At 38.2% G+C, this 21832-nt stretch overlaps 1 protein-coding gene across 1 annotated transcript in view; it reads right to left on the bottom strand.

Moving 5' to 3' along the window:
- Positions 1 to 3489: 3489 nt before the first annotated feature.
- Positions 3490 to 21832, bottom strand: part of LOC115413549 (very-long-chain 3-oxoacyl-CoA reductase-B-like) — a 41511-nt gene continuing 23168 nt past the window's right edge. Inside the window, exons 6-11 of the mRNA XM_030126474.1 lie at positions 19467 to 19511; positions 18446 to 18480; positions 14679 to 14760; positions 13170 to 13235; positions 12879 to 13028; positions 3490 to 3867 (exon numbers count right to left, since the gene is read on the bottom strand). Coding sequence (XP_029982334.1) covers positions 3760 to 3867; positions 12879 to 13028; positions 13170 to 13235; positions 14679 to 14760; positions 18446 to 18480; positions 19467 to 19511 — 486 coding nt within the window. The 3' untranslated portion in view covers positions 3490 to 3759. The remainder of the gene's footprint in view (positions 3868 to 12878; positions 13029 to 13169; positions 13236 to 14678; positions 14761 to 18445; positions 18481 to 19466; positions 19512 to 21832) is intronic.

Genomic DNA, 21832 nt, shown 5'->3' on the forward strand with positions numbered 1-21832 from the left:
TTCACAACAACAACAACGGCGGACTACGGAGTTGTGCTCGTGCTACAACAGCTGTTGAGCTGATTGGAAATATTGAATCAAAATCTTTGGTAACTCTTTCATTACAATAAGCAACAAACAACCATAGCTAACAACATTCACTACATGCTCTTGGACAAAGAGGGGCAACCAGGAGGTGATATTGGATCAGACCCAGTAGAACCAAGCAAGCTTTATGCGTGTGCTCCACGTCTACTTCCGCATTTTTGCGAGCGCATTACAACGTCACATACAGGCCTGGCATTTGTGCTACATCGTTTTCAGTCTTTTCGTGTGGACGCAGACTTTTCCTGAAATGACTCCGTGTTTACGTAGCACATTTTAAAAAACAACAAAGAAAACGGTCAGATAGTAAAAGATGTGGTTTCATGTGGACGTGGCCTAAGATGGCGCATGTGGGAAATTCAGGCAGAGCTAGTGTGAATAATGATGTAAGCTTTTGCGACAGTTAATGTTTGCCCGATGAATGGAATGTCTGATATATTGATTTCTTAGTGGAGTACAAATGCATACACTGGGTTTTCTTGGCATTGATAGACGATAACTTTTCAACCAGTCACATAAGTAGTGAAGATCAGAGGAGTTCTGACTTTGACATCAGTGTTTGAAACAGAACAAACAAGTGCTCAGAGAACGCAAACCTCCGCCAAGACCCCCGAACGGTGTGCATGTGTGGGTCGACTGTTTAAATCCAACAGTTTCCAAGTTGTTCCATACAGCTGGAACAGTTGAATCTTGGTTCCAGTCATGTGTCTGTCCAATTCTATTCAATTCACATCAATATTAGTTGAGTTCTAATTTTAAATGTGTGGGAAATGGGATTTTCAATGTTCAGTGTAAATGTCCACAGAGTCCACATTCCACAGTGGATGTGGACAATTTAGTTCCAGATACAAGAGATTGTTCTGAGCTACAGGTGGATCAAATTGGAGGCTAATCAGAGTCATTTGAAATTTTTGATGAATTTTGGAAAATGTCTCAGTGATGACAGATGGAAAATTGTAGATGTTGTGACCTTGAACTTTGGCCTACTGGGACCAAAATGGACTGGGTTGGTCCCAGGGCCTAGGCCTATCTGTGGGGAAGATCTGGGAAAGATGGGGGGAAGAGTTTTACACTGAAGATGAGAACAAACAAATAAACAGGCAAACAAACACACACAAAGCAAAGTGATCGCAATACCTCCTGGTGGAGGTAAATACACAGAATGAACAGTACAGGACCCAAAACGCTGCCTTGTGGAACTCCCATATTACAAGTTATAGCAGATGAGGAGAGAAATGCATTACATGGCTGATATTCTCTACCTGGGACCGGTTAGATATAGACATAAATAATTACTATACCAGACATTTCCACTAATTTAAGGAAAATTGAAGTTGACTTAATTTATATAAACACAAGAAACCAAAGAACTTAAGAAAGACAGAAGACTGAATAAAGAATTTTGAAATGAACATTTATTGATGCTAGAGGGAGAAAGTCACTGCAGACAAACTATGAAGTCAGTAAATGATTATCAAACTTTTCCTTCCTTCCGACCACATGCGTGACATGCATCTGGAATATTGGGAATACTCTTTTCTTTGCTCTTGAGAAAAACATTGGAGTTGATCCCTGGCTGCTACAAGTCAAAAGGAAAGGAGATATTGAAACTGAAACTATAACATGAAGTTGGACCAATAAGAGTGTAATATGATAATATGAAGCTATCGGTGTTTTTCAAGATATTTTAGCACACTTCATTGGTTTGTTTCATCTGTTCCATTAGTTTGGTGTAAAACAAACTTAATCCAATGAAACAGAAAAGAAAAAAAGATCAAACTGATAAGATGAACCCCATCAACACACAAACAGACTACCCATCCACCCATACAACTTGTTGAGAGGATTTTCTGTAATTTTTAGAAAGTAGCGTCACATAGTAATGTTAGTCAATCAGAATGATTTGAACCCGAGTTGTAAACAAGCACACATTTAAATATTTCACCACAACGCCTCCCTCCGTGCTTACAATTCATCTACAGAGCCTCCTTTAATTTTTTATTTTTTTTTAAAGATGAAAAGTATTTTGGTTAAATTATACATGCCGCCCTTTCTGCAACACATCAATACTGTCGAGACAAATATTAAGATGAAACGAGTGAACAAGAGTTTTAATGATTTCTAGCAGGTGCGCAGGAACAAGGTGGAAATCAGAGTGCTCCGAAACTTCAGTGTGAGAGAGACAAAAATAACTTCCAGTGAATGAAGAACTGAGGAAGTTGTAAAACAGTAATAGACAGGAGAAACCCTGTTTGGTTACATTTCATTAAATTATTTAGAAAGTGTTAATTGTAAATTCAGAACTGCAGAGTCCCATTATAGCTGTTTTCATTAATTACCAAACCTCCAGTGTTGTAAGAGAAAGCATTTTCAAGTAGTCCAGTGTCCATGATTATAACCCTGCAATGTTAATACCAGTAAACTTTTTAAATGGAAATGTGTCACATATGGTTAGTAGAGCTAAATTAACTTGGTTGCTAATTGTGCAACCTTGAGCATTTCTCAGAATTCAAGATGGTGTCCTCCGCCATCTTGAATTTTCATCAATTTATTTTACTTTTGTCCTCGTTGACAAAGAAAGTGGTGTAATCTATGGTTTGGTAGGTTTTCCAGGATGGGAAGTCCATTTGTGAAGTCATTTTTTTGGATACAGGTCAAATCAGAGGTCAAATTTGGAATGGGAATTAACACACACACACAAAGTCAGGCGCTGTCAAAATCAAGCAATCAGAATAATCTCAGTTTCCACAGACTGACAAAGCCTTTTATTGTGATGTCGAACCAAACATTCCCTTTGCTTGTTTATACATGTACTAACAACCAATGTTTGGGAAAAAAAAAAAAAAAAAAACTGTGTCACACTTGGTCGACGCAGTCTTTTCAGTATCTGGTTGAAGTCGATCTGTTCCTATAATTTAATTCCCATTCCAAATTTGACCTCTGATTTGACCTGTATCCAAAAAAATGACTTCACAAATGGACTCCCCATCCTGGAAAACCTACCAAACCATAGATTACACCACTTTCTTTGTCAACCACAACAAAAGTTGAAAATTGATGAAAATTCACGATGGCAGACGACGCCATCTTGAATTCTGAGAAATGCTCAAGGTTGCACAATTAGCAACCAAGTTAATTTAGCTCTACTAACCATATGTGACACATTTCCATTTAAAAAGTTTACTGGTATTAACATTGCAGGGTCTGTTATGGACACTGGACTAAAGCTACAGTTCACATAATCAAGGCAAACCTGTACGGACACACACACATATACACACAAACCTACCCCTAATTTAACATCATCCACACTTTTCTTCAGACTGTTCCCCTTTTCTTAGTCTTTACTGTCATTCTTTTGGTCGTGAACAGTTATTTTTGAGTTGCTTTTAGGGTACATGTTAGTCTTCTATTCATTAAAGCTTCCTCACTTAGTCAAGAGCGTCGTCCTTTTCTATAATTTTCACAAAATTGTTTGGACTGAATGTTTGAAAGGGCAACAGAGCTGCCTCACAACATCTATGACTAGGAGTATCAGAGACTTGGATGTTGCCCAAAAACTGTCACATTTTCTCTTTTTTGGTCCGTGGTTGTGCTAGTGGGACGAGTCATTGTGAAAACAGCCGGTCTCCTCTCTGTCCGTCACTGCCGCCTCCAATTCCGACTCCTGCTCATCTAACCCTGCTTCTGCTTCTTGAGGTAGCGAGCGCGCTGGGACAAACCCATCCCCATCATGTAGCTGTTGAGGATCTTGGCAGGGAGCAGCGCTGTAGTCACCCAGCCCTACAGAGGGAAATTACATGGTCAGCTGGTGGCATTTACAAAGAACAGATTAGCATTTATTATTAATTTCTAACCCGCAGGACTGTGGCAAGCACGTTTGTCTAAAACAAAACTCTGACTGTGCTCATTTTTAATGTCCGAAAATAGGCATTTCAGCCTAAGTCTGTGGTTTGGTATGCAGGTTTAGATCAACTAGGGATGGAACCATATGAAAATTTCATATCACGGTTATTGTGACCAAAATTATCACAGTTATTATTATCGCGGTATTGTTGACATTGTGCTCAAAATGTTCAAAAAGTACTGATACACACACTGAAATCATTTAACCACGTTGTATTTTGAAAAAAAAAAAAAAAAAAAAATTTGCCTTTATATACTATATAAACAAATGTTTCCTATACCCATGTTTGGGATCTGTTTTTTCAGCACAACTTCATCTATATCATCTGTCTGTTATTTTTTCCACTTTAACCTACTATAAAAACACAAAAGGACAGAAAACAAACAAACAAAAAAAAGAAATAAATAAATCCGATTTGAAAAATGTATCTAATTTATTGCATAAATAACACACAGATGTTTAACGAACCTTTTCACAGACTTTAAAAGTGAATATTGGTTCCAAATATTAGGTATAGAAAATTAAAATTGTAATAAATTCAAACTATACTCAAATATTTGACATAAAAGCAGATCTTTACATCGGTGTTTTCTTCAGAAAAGTGCGGTAATCAAACACGGTTATTATGAGAATTAGAATTTAAACAGTAATACTAACCGTCTGCAATTTTACAGCGGTTTATCGTTACACCGGTAATCGTTACATCCCTAAGCTCAACACATTCACCTGTAGATTCTACTGCTAATGTCAAACAGAACCCCCTACTATCTAAGGCACAGGTGTCAAACATGGGGCCCGGGGTCCAAATCTGGCCCACGGGATGAATTTGTGACATGCAAAAAATTACACTTCAGATATTAACAATAAATAGAAGCTCCAAGTCACTGATCAACCTAGCTGTCAATGAAAAGTTCAAATAGCAGACATGGATGTCACTGAGCTGTCACTCAAAACAGCCACAACCTTAATTATACATAAAACTAAAAGATCATGCAATTTAAACAGATGAGTTGCATAAAAATTGACCATTTGTAAACTGCGACCAAAGCCATAGATAACAAAACAGCTTTTGTACCAGGCTGTAAACATGTTTTTTTTTCTCCAGTTAAAGTGGAGCTGTAACATTTTTACCTTAATTATACAGCTTCAAAGTAGTTGTGATGCTTAAATGTCTTGTTAGGGGGAGAAAAAGGAAGCCCTCCTCCTTCCCACTCGGGTCTCTTGGGCTGAAAATGCCACTTGCAACTTCTCTACACCATCCCTGTAGCCTAGATCTCGTCCCCGTGGCCTAGATCTCGTCTCTCGCGAGAAACGTCACAGTTTACGGCACTATGACACAAACACAGCCAGGTACGGCCGGCTCACTGTAAACACAAACCAGCCTCGCCTTCCTTTCACAGGCGTTTACCACGGCAGAACCAGCAGAGGAAAGGATGAGGTGGCTGCTGTCACAGGATGCTAGGAAAAAGAAAAGAGTGCATGACCAGACCAGGATCCAAACAGTCTGCCTTGGTCTAGCTTTAGCAGAATGGAGAAAGAAGCATCTAAACCAGGGGTGTCCAGTCCTGGTCCCTGAGGGCCACTATCCTGCATGTTTTAGATGGATCCTCCTTCCAACACACCTGATTCAAATGATAAGCCTCTCATCCAGCTCTGCAGAAGCCTGATAACGACCGTCAGGTGTGCTGGAAGAGGGAAACATCTAAAACATACAGGATACTGGCCCTCGAGGACCAGGAGTGGACACCCCTGATCTAAACAGATAAAGACTGATAAAGACGCTGTTGCTGCTGCACTTATACGTATCGCTGAGATAAATTCTCTATACTCTATGTCAGGGCTGTCAAACTCATTTTAGTTCAGGGGCCACATTCAGCTCAATTTGACCTCCAGTGGGCCGGACCAGTCAAATAATAGCATAATAGCCTATAAGCAAAAAATAACGTTAAATTATAAAATCCTTTACATTTTACAAACTATCCAAGCAAAAAAGATGTGAATAACCTGAAAAAATTGAAATTTCGGAAGAAAAATAAGAAGAAATACTAAGAAAAATTTGATCAGTATTTACACGTGCATCTACCAAGACACAAAACATGCAGAATATTGTTAAAATCACACTTATTTTTCTTTAGACATTTCAGGTTGTTCATATTTGTTCAGGTTATTGACGTTTTATTGTTAAAGGATATCAGAATTTAATGTTCTTTGCACTGACGATATTAACAATCAAGGATGTTCGAATCATTTTAAGTCATTTCAGTCTCAAGTGGGTCAGACCAGTACAATACTACCACAATAACCTATAAATAATGAAAACTACAAGTTTTTTCTCTTTGTTGTTGTGTAAAAAATGTAAAATTGTACAAAAATGTTTACATTTACAGACTAGCCTTTTGCAAAAAATGTGAATAACCTGAAATTTGTTAAGAGAAGTATGTGGACTTGTACCAATATTCTGCCTCATACTAAATGTTTTATGTATTTGTAGATCCACTGTGATCTGTGAGTTGTGATGCACATGTATACATGATAAACTAAGGTGTAACATTGTTAAAAATGTACTGATTTTTCTTAAGAATTTTCAGGTTCATATTTGTTCACGTTACACTCAAGTATGATTCGTAGATGTAACCAATTTCATTACGGAATTTGACTTTTTCACTCAAAAACAGAGAAAAAAAACTTTGGAGTTGACATTATTTATAAGTTCGTAACCTATTATTTATATTATTTTACTGGTCCGGCCAATTTTAGATCATATTAGGCTGAATGTGGAACTGAACTAAAATGAGTTTGACCGCCCTGGTCTAGATGATCGTTGTTGTTATAAAGGTTAGCCCCGGAATGATAGTAAGCTAATCGCTAATGGAGCTGGGATGCGGTGACAGGTGAGAGCTGTTTGTTTGCTGTTTGTTAGCCTGTTAGCTCTTAAACTCTGCAGCTAACGTTAGCAGCGTGGTGCTAGCAGCTGCAGACAGAGCCCCAGACCGGCGGTCCTTGTGTCAATGTGACCCATCTGCCTGGATGGGCAGGGGGTCCCTGTCCGCACGTCCCCCCACCGCAGCTCTGGTTCCGCGACCTCCTCCATGAAGTGAAAACAAACGTCTGGAACTTCAACATCCAGCTGAAGTTTTCCACTCCACTCCACTCCAGTAGCATATTTTATCACTGTTTTTTGCCTTCTCGTCACCGGCTTCATTGAAAACAAATGCTCATGGTCGGAGGGGGAGGGTTAACGGTGGGTTTTATGATAGTGAATATGTACTTTGAACTGTAGGGGGACCTCCATAAAGAAAAATGCTACAAAAATAGCAAAGAAGAACCAAAACTGTCAAATCTTACAGAGCTCCACCTTAAGTTAATCTGTTTAACATGAAGGACTGACTCACTTGTGGAGCCGATGTCAAGTGGCCGACTGAGGAACTGCAGACTTCTCCATTCGCTTAATTTCTCAGCCCTGGAGGTTGTTGCAGGTTTAATTTCTGTTTTTCTTTGTGCTTCGCATGGACAATAATGAATGCGATAAATGAATATTTAAACTACCTTTGTGTGAACTTTAAAGTTGCATTAAATATTAACGACCACCTTCACACAAATTGGAGATTTTTTTTTTTTTTTGCTATTTGCAAGCACTTGGTATAAGTTCACCTCCTTCCAGTGGACATATACATCTAGTGTTTGTGTTTGTAACCAATCAGACAGACTGTACATTTAACACAGCCTCAAGTCAATGCTAGGAAACTGTGGATTAATGCAGGGACGTCAGTAGAATGCAAAGTTCAAATGCATGACTAAAGACAGAGGGGTTATCACATAATCAGAGCAGACGCTGCTTCTCTGCAAGTTGTGTTTCAGTCGGATACAGTCACTGGGCAAAGGACAGGACTGCAGATAAAACTGTACTGGATCATAACAAGTGTGTTTCTGCTGAATACAGTTTCAGTACTGATCAACTGTTCGCTTTAATGCTGTGTTTTTCAACCTTGGGGTCGGGACCCCACGTGGGGTCGCCTGAAATTTCTAGCAATTGATAAAAAAAAAAAAAAAAAACATCTTACTAATAAAAATATATATGGTAAGTTGACAGAGACAATCCCAGTACATAAAAGACATGACAAACTGTGAGTCTGAAACTGAAGCACTGTGGTTCTGTTTATCTGTCAAATGTTCATTGTGGTCAGTTTCAGATGCTGCAGCTCTTTCATAATTCATAGTTTGAGTTTTTACCGGCATTGGTTTGTGTGTCTGTCTGTTCATGTGCATGATAACTCAAAAAGTTATGAACAGATTTGGATGAAAATTTCAGGAAATGTTGATCCTGGCACAAGGAACAAATGATTAAATTTTGGTGGTGATCGGGGGGGGGGCACTGATCTGCCTTGGCAGAGGTCTGTGCTCTCCCAGTAGTTTTCTAGTTGTTCAGTATTAATTGTCCTCCTTGTAAATCACAGCTGGACTGACTGGACAGATCCTGACCAAGGAAAATCAAATTCTCCCTTTGTGCAGTAATCTACACCTGGATTTACTGCCTCTGTCCACAATAATAGACATTATATAGACTAAATGTCCTCTAAAATTAATGTTTACTTGCAACATAGTACAGCAAACTATTACATAATCAAAAACAAATTAATTTTACCAAAAAAAAAAAAAAAAAAGTCTCTGTTTTGAATGTCTGGGGTCGCCAGAAGTTTGTCATGTTAAAATGGGGTCCCGAGGTCACGTTTAATGGATGACCTTGTAATTAGATTTGATTAGAATTTACTCATCCCACAACAGGGAAATCCACTAGTCGATCTATTAGTATAGCATTATTATAGTATAGTAGTATTCATGTGTAGCAGTAAATCTGACAAATGATCTTCTGTCTCACACTTGCATGTTGTTTTGTTTGACCTCTGCTTCGAAGCAGACGTCTCCTGCAGAAGCTCCATTTGTGCGACTGTCTTCTGTTTGATGCTTGTGCCTCTTTACAGTAATTACAGCGTTAGGATGCAGACAATGCTGCAAGGTAGTGGAGCATCCCACTCTATTATTCCAGGGGATGTTTACGTCTTGACAGTTGCTTTAGCAAATGTTGACACAACATTAATTTAATGAATGGAGGTATAATGTGAAATTATACCCTGATGAGGTTTCAGTCCTGTTGCTATAAGAGACCTTGACAAACTGTGATGGGTAGTGCGCTGCACCAGATCAATCATCTGAATGTGAAAGGCCTGTTAGAGTGCTGTCACTCATCTGGGCTCCTGATGTGCTGTATTACCTGTTCATGCCACTCCAAGAACGCATTACTCAAAGTAAACTTAACATGCACATAATATATGGTGATTACACTAAGAAGAGGAACATTTCACTTTCAGAGTAGATTATGGAAAAAGACTTGAGTGACAATAAAGATCTCACAATGGGACTGGGATAGATTTATGATGATAAACTAGGGACGGGAATCGTTAACGATTTAACGATTCCGATTCCATTATCAATTTTGCTTATCGATCCGATTCCTTATTGATTCTCTTATTGATTCTCATTGGGTGAGGGAATAAAAGAGTACAAACAGGTGTGTTTGCATGAACTGTCTTTTATATTTTCATATGCACAGAAAATAGAACATATACAGTATGAACAAAAAATAAGAACAAGTGATACATGGCCCAGTTTGGGGGGGGGGGGGGGGGGGGGGTGTTAGTGAAAGCAAAACTCCAGACTCTTTACTAATTCCTCTATTGCTGCATTTCCACTATGTGGAACCGGTTCAACTCGTCTCCCACTGTTGTGCTCCTCATTTCCTTTCCTCTACCTTCAGAAACTTGTATTTGGATACAACGTTTGTTGCCCACACCAGAACCGGAACTGGGCCCAGCGTTCACTCTGCCGCTACATTCACAAGCACCGCTAAGTAGAGAATCAAATACATGACATTCCTGTAAATGAATCACATGTGGACAAATGTTTGAAGACTGGAGGGATTCCACCCTTTAGAAGAAATGGAAGCTTTGACAGAGTTCAACTGGACCTGGTGTGGTCTGTTTGGACCTGGTGTGGTCTGTTTGGACCTGGTGTGGTCTGTTTGGACCTGGTGTGGTCTGTTTAGACCTGGTGTGGTCTGTTTGGACCTGGTGTGGTCTGTTTAGACCTGGTGTGGTCTGTTTAGACCTGGTGTGGTCTGTTTAGACCTGGTGTGGTCTGTTTAGACCTGGTGTGGTCTGTTTGGACCTGGTGTGGTCTGTTTAGACCTGGTGTGGTCTGTTTGGACCTGGTGTGGTCTGTTTGGACCTGGTGTGGTCTGTGTAGACCTGGTGTGGTCTGTTTAGACCTGGTGTGGTCTGTTTAGACCTGGTGTGGTCTGTTTAGACCTGGTGTGGTCTGTTTAGACTGTTTCTGCCTCAACACCATGTTGGCTACGTACGCATGACGTCATCATGCATCTGCAACGAAGGCGGAATCGATAAGCAGAATTGTTAAGCAGGAAGGCAAACAATTCCAAGGAATCGAGCTACTGGGAACCAGTTCTCAAAAAGAACCGAGAGTTGGATATCTCCTCAGTCACCAATCAAGGGTGTAGAATGTTTTTAGTTATAAACAGTCATAGTTTAATCGAACCATGTGGCTAGTTTACCCATCACTTGTAATGAACGAAAGAAGAATTTATGTTTTGTTTTTTTTTTATGTTTGGATACTATGGTGAGTCACAGAAGTTGCTTTTCCAACGGACATATGTGCAAAACTTTACCGATATTTACTAAATGTCGAAAATACATTTGTACGTAATGTCAGTTTTTCCCATTAAATCACAAATGCTTTGATTTGTTTATTTATTATTGCGAGATGACACGAGAAGTCATTCCATAAACATGGTGACAAACATAACTTTGGTGGAGGTCTGTGCTCTCTTTTGTAGAAAAGCACTCATAGAGCGCAGACCTCCGCCAAGGCATATCAGTCCGTCCCCCCCCCCCTCCCCCCAATCACCACCAAAATTTTATTATTTCTTCCTTGTGCCAGTGTCAACATTTCCTGAAATTTTCATCCAAATCTGTCCATAACTTATTGAGTTATCTTGCACACAGACAGACAGACAGACAGACAAACCAATGCTGACAAAAACATTACCTCCTTGGTGGAGGTAAATATCACGTTGATTTACAGATATACAGTACTTTATACTCTACAGTACTCTATCCCATAGTAAATTCAAAAATGATTTGTTTTCCTCATGTGTCCACACATACCGCTCCACGTTTGTTTTAAAACTCTTTGCTTGTGGTAACATCCATCAACATCCAGGGTTTTTTGTTCACGTGACTCTAGTTGCACAAAAAGGTCTTTCCATTGTAGTTTTGTGCGATATACCAATTTTGCTACGCCCAAAAACCACCTCTTGCAATCGCAAAAACTTTTCATTGAAAAATGAGTTTTGGCAAAATTGTTGTTTATCCATTAGGCAAATTTTTATGTGCAAGTTATATTTACACAATTTGAGGGTCAATGGAAAAGTGACTACAGACTCTAGTATTTAAAAAGATGCATGTGTTTTTAAGGTAAAAAGTTGTAATCCAACTTTTGAAAGCACCCTTTAAAATCAGCCAGGTTCATATTTCTCTGACCGCTCATACTAACCAAGGAAAAATAGTACGTGCAATGTAGCACTATAGGAAATTGAGGGTAGAGTACAATGACATCTATCAAGACTTGTGCATTCAAGTAGTTGACCTGTGAATCATCTGAATCACACCATAAGCCTGTGAAGATACACACTTCCACTCTTGGAGAAATCTATGCTCGGAGAAATAAATGCAACATCCACGAAGCATCACACAGAGCCCGATTTTCCATTTAGTGAGTAAATCTCAGAATGCTATCCAGCACAATAACAGGTGAAGGCAACGAAAACACGTTTCAAATCCAGACACAAAAACTGACTTTAGTGATGTAACGATTACCGGTATAATGATAAACCGCGGTAAAATTGCAGACGGTTAGTGTTACCGTTTAAATTCTAAATCTCATGATAACCATGTTTGATTACCGCACTTTTAGGGGAAAAAACACCTATGTACAGATCTGCTTTTATGTCAGATATTTGAGTATAATTTTAATTTATTACAATTTTAATTTTATATAATTAATATTTGGAACCAATATTCACTTTTAAAGTCTTTGAAAAGGTTCGTTAAGCATCTGTGTGTTATTTATGCAAGAAATTCTATACATTTTTCCAAATCGGATTTTATATATTTTTTGTTTTTTGTCCTTTTGTGTTTTTGTAGTAGGTTAAAGTGAAAAAATAATAGATGATATAGATGAAGTTGTGCTGAAAAAACAGATCCCAAACATGGGTATAGTAAACATTTGTTTCTATAGTATATAAAGGCCAAACCAAAAGGACTGAAAAACAGACAAAATAGGCTCAGACCACTAAGGGTTAATATTTGAATGTTTCTGCAACAGAAAGTGTATCGTGACAATTATTTTATTTGTTTTTGTTTTTTTTTTTTTTCAAAATACAACTTGGTTAAATTATTTCAGTGTTTATATCAGTACTTTTTGAACATTTTGAACCTAATTTCAACAATACTGCGATAACAATGATAACCGGGATAATTTTGGTCACAATAACCCTGATATGAAATTTTCATGTCATTTCATCGCTAACTGATTTACATTACTGGTTGCTTGAATTTGGAAGTTGTTATTATTATTATTATTGTTATTATTATTAAGAGTTCTGTAATTATCACAGTTCCCATCTGGCAACCTTAACATATTTATCCTTGCAAATACCGATACTGAGGAATATGGAAAAAGGTATTGTTGTCATATATTTTTTCATGGGTCTGTTGACCCCGATTGCTTCTATTGTTACTTTATCCAGACTTACCATGATGGCGTGAGGCAGGTAGCCATTAGTCTGACTCTGCAGTCCAACTGTGTTCAGTTCAGCTGCGACGTAGCACTCGGGGCTCGGCTTGTCCAGTGTGGCCCGTCTGATTTTACTCAGCTTAGTTGCGACAAAAAAAGGCAGAACGCTCTGAAAGGAGAAAATATTGGTGGTTACACATGAGTCAAATGCTTCAAACTTCAAAAATTGGTGAACTGAAAAAGCACCCAATAATTTTCTTAACCTTGACAGTGTTTACGTGTAAGAGCAGAGTTTGTGTTGTGAAGTTACCTGAATGATGATTCCTTTGCTCTTGTATTCTGCTTGAAGTCCTCTGGAGAAGAAATCCACAAATGCCTGCATGAGATAAAGCCTAGTCAGTAACATTCATTCCAATAAGAAGGTGCTGTGTGGGGTTCCAGTTCTTAGCTTACACAGACTTTAGCTGCCCTTTAAACAGCTCTGCAGTGAGTAGGACAAAACAAACATGAATAAGACATCAGCACATGAATCATCTGAAACTGGGAACAGCAGGCCCTTTTCAAGCTAACAATTGTGAGAGGCTTATAAAACATTACAATGCCACATGTGCCTATAAACATTTTTAATTGGCACACTACTTTGGGAACCGTGTTAGTCATCAATTGATTTATATTCAACAATTAAAACAGCAAATTCAAAAAAAATACCACTCTTTCACACCTCAAAACAACTGTTGGACAAAACTCTACCTTCAGCAGCAGCAGATAACATCAGACTGAAGGTAGCTTCTGGCTTATACAAAATAATTTATAAGCTTCATAAAATGGATTTCTCTTTGACAGAGGGCTCTAGAGTAAGGTATAATGTAAACAATCTGATGTTGTACTGCTGTGATGATCTAGGACAGGGCTGTCAAACTCATTTTAGTTCAGGGTTCATATTTAGCACACTATGATCTGAAGTGGACCTGACCAGTAAAATATTAACATAATAATATATTAACTCCAAACTAGGAGAGCGCAGACCTTCGCCAAGGCAGAGCCGTGGGCCCCCATGCCCCCCCAACCCTGATCACCACCAAAATTTAATCATTTCTTCCTTGTGCCAGTATCAACATTTCCTGAAAATTTCATGAAAATCCGTCCATAACTTTTTGAGTTATCTTGCTAACAAACAAACAAACAAACACACGCACACAAACACACAAAGCAAAGCACTCACAATACCTCCTGGCGGGGATAAAAATGTTTATATCTTCAAAGTATCCTTTCAAAAATGTGAACATGAACAACTGTGAACAAACTAAAATTTATTAAGAAATAGAAGTGCAATTTTAACACTATTCTGCCTCAGTTTATCATTTACACATGTGCATTATAACGCACAGATCACAGTGGATCTACAAACACACAAAACATTTAGTAACAGACAGAATATTATGAAAAATTGCTTTTTCAGGTTCTTTTTGTTCAGGTTACTCACATTGTTTGTCAAAGGATAGTTTGTAAACATAAACATTTTCATGTAATTTAATGCTTTTTTTTTTTGCACTAAAAAAACAGCAACAATTTGGATCTGTCATTATTTATAGGATACTATGATAGTATTTTACTGATCTGACTCGTTTGAGATTGAATTAGGTTGAATTTGGCTCCTGAACTAAAATGACTGATAATATCTTAAGTGCAAATTTCACATTTCACAAATTCATCCCATGGGCCAGATTAGACCCTTTGGTGGGCTGGTTTTGGCCCACGGGCCACATGTTTGACACCTGTGATCTAAGAGAAAGCGTTGAAGACTAGACATCACACGTACCTTGGAAGCAGAGTAGACGGTAAGGAGAGGAACAGGATACATCCCACTGGCAGATGAAATGTTGAGGATGGCCCCCTTCTTCCTGAAAACACGGAGAACGTGAATGGATTTGAGTTTTTTGCTTTTTACTCAAAAGAAACACAGGAGAAAATGTGGGAAGACATGGCACTTCACCTACAAATCAACCTCACATGATTAAAACTAAAAACAAAAAACCCATGATAGCATGTTGGCAAGCTGAGTGTAAACTGCTCTTGGTGTACATCAAAGTGGAGCTGGTAGATATTGATAACATCAAAGATACATCAAAGTGTTTACACCACAAGTCCAGCTGGTGGTGTTTACATCAAATATTTATCTGTGGCTTGGCAATAGCTCAAGACAAAATCTACATGTGAGCTGTGATTACGTGGACGCTATTAATGCCATTAACAGCTCAATCAACACAAAAATGCTGCAGATATCTGCTTCAATCAGAAAAGACTGATTATTTGGTGTGAGGAGTGGTGTACATGTCTGATAATCCGATCAACAGGAAAGTATTAGCACCCAATAACAATATGTTGACTTGCTCCTCTTTGGTTGGAATGAGTCTATTTTGGCTGTGTTTGTTCCACATGTATATAACATTATGTGGCATATGACCTCCTGGTAGAATGAAAACGTAGCGTTGGAAAAACAGAGGGTTTTATGAGTCAAAATAGTCCCAGCTTGTCATAAAGGCAGTAAAGTAATATCTAGTTTTGTATTAAACAGCTCAGTAGACTGCCTCTCATTTCACATGAAACATAAGACCACCAAAACAGCCATTACCTCAAACTGTTTCAACTTATTTTTTTGAGAAATTGGTGAAAAAGTAATAAAGGTAGAAATTACAAGTTTGGCAATGTTGAAAAGAGAGCTGGTCCACAGTTCCACGCCTGGGATGAAAACCACATTGCTCCTCCAAGGTTCTAATAGTTTTGGATTTTTCATTCTAGTTTAGTTTTATTTAGTTTGGACTTTTTTTTCTCTAATTCAGTTCGTTTTAATTTGTTTTTAGAGCAGGTTTGATAGTTGTTATTAGTTTTCATTTTTTTCTAAATGCTTAGTTTTAGTTGTAGTTTAGTTGTAGTTTAGTTGTAGATCAGTGGTCTCTTTTCTCTTCTTCTCTGTGCTCCTATTCAAATCAATCCCAGACAGGACTCTGCTGCTTTAGTCTCCATGTTTCCAGGTAGAGTGGGGACCAGAAGACGACTGGAAACCACAAGTGAACACAAGTGATGGACCCTTAATTATCATATGGTGCCGCTAGATAAAATTGCTTGAGGGAAATAAATCGATTTCGTATCAATCCGACATTAACAAAGATGAAAACGAAGGGAATTTTATCCATAATTTTTATACGTTTTAGTTAGCTTTGTAAACACACAATACAGTTTCAGTTATGTTTTTTTCTTTTAATTATAGCTTTTATTTATTTCAGTTAACGAAAATGTTTTTCAATTCTAGTTTTCGTCATTTCCTTAGTTTTCGTTAACGATAATAACCTTGTGCTCCTCCTCAATCTGAGGTTCAACTATTGACCGTCCAGTACCCTGGTGTAGACCTTACCGGGGAGGAAGAGGAGTGTGATCCCCCAGTAGTTGGAACACACCCTGTGGTCCCCCTTCTTTTTTTCCTTCAATTTCTTTATTAAACTTTTCACACATAATTTAAGAAAGAACACAAAATCACAGACAAGAGCTTACGACAAGAATGTTCAAGGATCAATAACACCGTAAAGCTATTAAAATAAAATAACACAGAAAAAACATATACAAAAAATTTAAAAAAAAACATAAAACAACATAAAACATGATATATGTATTACAAGCTGCTAGTGAAGCGGTATTGGGTTGTTAACACAAGACTGGAAGAAAAAATTAAAAGTAAAAAAAATCAATCAATCAATTGGAGTTTACAGGGAAGTCCAGCTTCCCAACATATTCAAAAAAAGGGTCCTGTATTTTAAAGAACTGTTGTTGCGAGCCCCTCGACAAGTGTCTGATTTCTTCCAAATTGGCAAAATAAATCTTAACGATGGGGACCACCACCCAGGTTTGCCACTCCAAAGGCACCGGCCCCGATTTTCGTGCAATATTGCAGAGGCGTGTCAGCCAAGAGAGCCCAACAACATCTAGTGCCTTCAGACACCCAGGGTGGATCTCATCAAGCCCCAGGGCTCTGCCACCATGAAGTAGTTTCACTACCTCAGCGACTTCTGCCCCAGAGATTGGTCCACCAGTTTCCTGGTCTCTCGGCTCAGTTGGTGGGATTGAGGAGGTCCTCAAATTATTCCTTCCTCCGCCCAATTATATCCTCAGCTGATGTCAGTGGCTCCCCGTCCCCACCACACACCATGTAGACAAGTTGTCACCTTAATGTTCCCCTCCACCCTCAGGATGCTGTTGAAGCTCTGCCGGAGGTGTGAGTTGAAGATCAACCTGACAGGTTCTTCCACCAGGCGTTCCCAGCGGACACACACTACTTGTTTGGGTCTACCGGGTCTGCGTGGCGTCTTCCCCTGCCACCTGATCCAACTCACAACCAGGTAGTGGTCAGCTGACAGCTCTGCACCTCTCTTTACGTGAGTGTCCACAACATACGCAGGTGTGATGATACGACTACAAAGCCGATCACTGACCGGTGACCTAGGATGTCCTGGTGCCAAGTGCACCGATGGACATCCTTATGTTCGAACTGAGACTCGTACAGAAGTCTAATAACTTAACACCACTCGGGTTCAGATCTGGCAGGCTGTCGTCGCCCCCCCCCCCCTTCAGGTCATGCTGTCGTTGCCCATATGGGTGTTGAAGTCCCCAAGTAGGCCAATGAAGTCGCCTTTCGGGACACTTTCCAGCACCTGTCCCAAGGACTCCAAACAGGGTGGGTAGTCAGATCCCATTCCCCGACCCAAAGGTGCAGGGCCATCAAAAAGCCGACCCCTGCCCTCTGCCTCTCCCCTGGGGCAACTCCAGCAAAACAGAGAGCCCAACCCCTCTCAAGGACTTGGGTTCCACAGCTAACGCTGTGTGTCGAGGTGAGGCCGACTATATCTAGCTGGTAACACAGAACCTCTCCCACAAGCTCCTGCTCCTTCCCCACCAGAGAGGTGACGTTCCATGTCCCAGAAGCCACTTTCTGTAACTGAGGATTGGACCGCCAAGGCCCCTGACTTGGTCTGCTGTCCGATTCACAATGCACCGGACCCTTCTACTTCCCCCTGCAAGTGGTGGGCCCACAGACCCATGAGCCTATGTCTCCAGTTTGAATAGCCTATTTCTGTTTAATTGTTGTTTTCAATCAATTGTTTACTCAATTTTGTTTTTGTCTCACTCCCATTTCTTCTTTTTGCATTTCTTCTTTTTGCATTCTACTTAGAACCTTCTTAAGATCAAACCATGCAAAATGTAAATTCTTGCAACTTTTTAAACTGGTCTTAAGATTTTGATCAGGTATGTATATAGAAATGACAGCAGAATTCAAATGGGACAAAATGTAATTAAATTTTTAATTACTTAAAAAAATTAAAATTGCTTTTGTCACTGACTGTAATACAATGCTGATGTTTCATATTATATATATATATATATATATATATATATATATATATATATATATATATATATATATATATATATACACACATATATATAAATAATCATCATCACAATTCAGCTCAATGAATATTAACATGTAATGCAGCAGTTTAATGACATACCATAGTCCAAATCAAACAAACTCACCTCTCCACCATTCGAGGCAGAACAAGCCGAGTCATCTGGAAAACCGACAGGAAGGAAAGAGAATAGACAGCAAGTGTAACAAACTGTCTGAGAACATTAGAGGACAGGGAAAAAATTACTACTAATGTGTGAACAAATGTTTGGGAGTGCATCGGTAGACGTGGGTGAGTGGGTAGTGTGTGGAGAGGCGTTAGAGTGAGGAAGACAAAGCGAAAAAGGAGATGATAATGATAGCGGAGGGAGCGGTTTAAAGAAATACTGAGTGACATAAATTAAGTGTTAAGAGAGTGGGAGGAACTTTAGCTGCTGCTGTGGGAACTGCTACACATGGAGAGCACGGCCGGGAGTATCTTAGCGTGGTTTATGTCACTGCTTGTGTGTGTCTTTATTGGTCTGTGGGGTGGAACTACCCGATGCTATTCCTCAACCTGTTAAAGCCATTTGAATCCACTTGGATGAAATTAATTAGTCTGAAGCAACCCAGACGGTAGTGACACAAACACTGAGTTCAGGTGACGGCAATGGAGCCAGTAATTACAGGTTACATGAGGCTGGGGGCTCCAGAATACACCGATTACATCACAGGCCACAGGAAACACTCATGAGAGTAGACATTAGAAATAGGACTCAAAAGAGAAACTCTCTCTCTTTACACACACACACACACACACACATATATATATATATATATATATATATATACACAAGACAAAAATACAACTGTAGTGTCTGGTTTAATGATGTAGTTACTATGCTGTTACTACTACATTTTATTTATTTATTTACTTAATTTAAGATGATGACTTTTACAATATCCAATTAAAGCTGAGCCATGTGGACAAAAACATTTTATTATTTTCAGTGTTATAGACAATTTACCATTTAATCAATTGTTTTGTGGATGTAAGACAAAACTGGTCTGTTTTTACCAAAACTATACAAGACAGACTTTAGAGGTTTTTCATTTTTGTCATGATGAGTGTCAAAAACAGTTTATTACATCAATAGCGTCATCACTTACCTGGCACACTGATGTTATGTTGACATTGACCATAGTATCAATGAACTGAAACATGAAGAAGTGATGCATTACTAACAGGAAAATTTCAAGTAAATATCAGTGATTAGTGATATCAATTTAACTGTTACTGTAAGTATTAGAGGTCTTATTTGTGATGCACAGACTAGCTAAACACTTGCATCAGCAAATAAGGTGTTTAATGTTTACAATAAAAGAAAAAAAAACACATTATATTGGGGATCTTTATGGCACAAAATGTGTAATAAATAAACAAAAGCAAAATAGCCACAGTAAATAACACTGGTATCGGCATCGGCTATTTGGTTTGTCCCTGGTTGTTATTTTCCAAAATTAAAGCACTAGATGGAAAAGAGAGTTTTCTGAAATGTTCTGAAATGAGTTTTCTGTTCAACTTGAGCAAACTCCGGTCAGGTTTAATATTTGCCTGCCCTTTTGAAGAGTCCCTTTTCTACCTTATTTTGAAAAGACAGAAAACGGATCTGAAGATAAAGCAGTCAAAGAATCTCAGCAAGAACCGAAGAATAATCCACGCTGAGCATATTAATACGAACATGTTAAAAGTGGAAAAAGAAGTTCCACATGCAAATAAATTAGAATTGGACAGAACTCTTTATTCATTCTCCCAAGCATGTTAATTTTTAAATAATTAAAATAAAATAAATAGGATTAGTGACACAAACTCATCAGAGGTAAAAAGATGCAAATCCTCTTGGGGGGTAAAAATATCCACTTTAAATTTTTTGGATTTTTTTTTTATTTTAAGGGAATTTTTTTGGGGAAAAAAAACTCACCTGAGAATTAACATAATCTAACTGATACAAAAGTCATGTGATGGAATTTATTCCACAGAAAGGTCTGAAGGTCTGAATGTTACAAAGCAAAACATTTCAGTGAAATAAATTAACTGTCATTTAAAGGTCAGCATAAAAAATCAGGTGATGATAAAATTTAAAAACATAGTCCTGAGGTTAGAATGTGATAAATAATAAAGGCCAATAGATGTACAGGATCAGAACAGCTTGTATTAATATTTGGAAAACATTTTATGATCTACTGGTAATTACATTGTTTACACTTTTAATTGCTGCTGTGATCAGTGCTGCCATGATAAAGTTTTAGTTATTTTAATATTTGTAATAAATAAGATAGTAGTCTTTTTTTGTTCCTATAAGCCTAACAATAGTCTATTTATACACACCAAATGAAAGAAAAAAAAAAAAGAGACATTTTGTGTATCTGAACACTGGAACATACAAATAAAAATGGATACTTATTTCATCTTTAAGTTTTGTAAAGAAAAAAATCCACAACTTTGTCATGACTTGACTACGTAAAGCATTTTACTTCTATATACAAAGAAATGACTGCAATTGAAAATCTAGAGAATATAATAATAAATATGGATGGAAATACAACCCATCATTTTGTTTTATCCACTAGTTTTTATACATATGAATGAAGTCCATATTCAAAATAATGTAAATTTTGCTAAGTGCAGTTACCCAATACAAACACAATTATAATAGCTATTATTATAATTGTGACAGCTTTAACAGATTTGTCCACACACGATTACCAGGTAATTTTATGTTCTTTCAAGACTCAATTTACTATTCTGATACCGTTCCTTGAAATGTAGCCGTTAACAACCCGCCTGTTTGGCTTCTAGCTGTTAAACCCAGTGTTAACGCAGACAAATGTACATTATGGTGAGGTTTATGCCTGTATTAACAATAGCCAGGCAGAGGTGTAGATGCCGTACGATAATGACACATCTGCCTACCTCTCGGGCATGTTGATAGTGTCTTTGGATCTCTACCACACTGTGTGGGTTTGTTAGACTAGGAATGATGATCTGCTGTTGTGTGGGGGTCTGACTTGGAAACAGGTTGGCTCTAGAATACTTTAAAGCTGGTGGAATGGATTCTGTGCATCATTATCTACAGAATACAAGTCAGGTACACACGGTGCAATTTTGGATTGTTAAAGATCTAAGACTGGGCTGTCAAACTCATTTTAGTTCAGTTCCACGTACAGACTGATATGATCTAAAGTGGGCCGGACCAGTAAAATAATGTACATAACAGGATAAGAACTTAGAAATAATATCATCTCCAAAGTTTTCTCTATGTTTTTGGGTGAAAAAAGTAAAATTTCGTAATTAAAATGTTTCCATCTATGAAATGTACTTGAATGTAGCATGAACAAATATGAACAACCTGAAAATTCTTCAGAAAAATAAGTGTAATTTTAACAATATTACACCTCAGTTTATGATTTAAACATGTGCATCCCAACTTACAGATCACAGTGGATCTACAAATACACAAAACATTTGATAATAG

The sequence above is a fragment of the Sphaeramia orbicularis genome, chromosome 3 (assembly GCF_902148855.1).
Source record: "Sphaeramia orbicularis chromosome 3, fSphaOr1.1, whole genome shotgun sequence".
Taxonomy (NCBI): Eukaryota; Metazoa; Chordata; class Actinopteri; order Kurtiformes; family Apogonidae; genus Sphaeramia; species Sphaeramia orbicularis.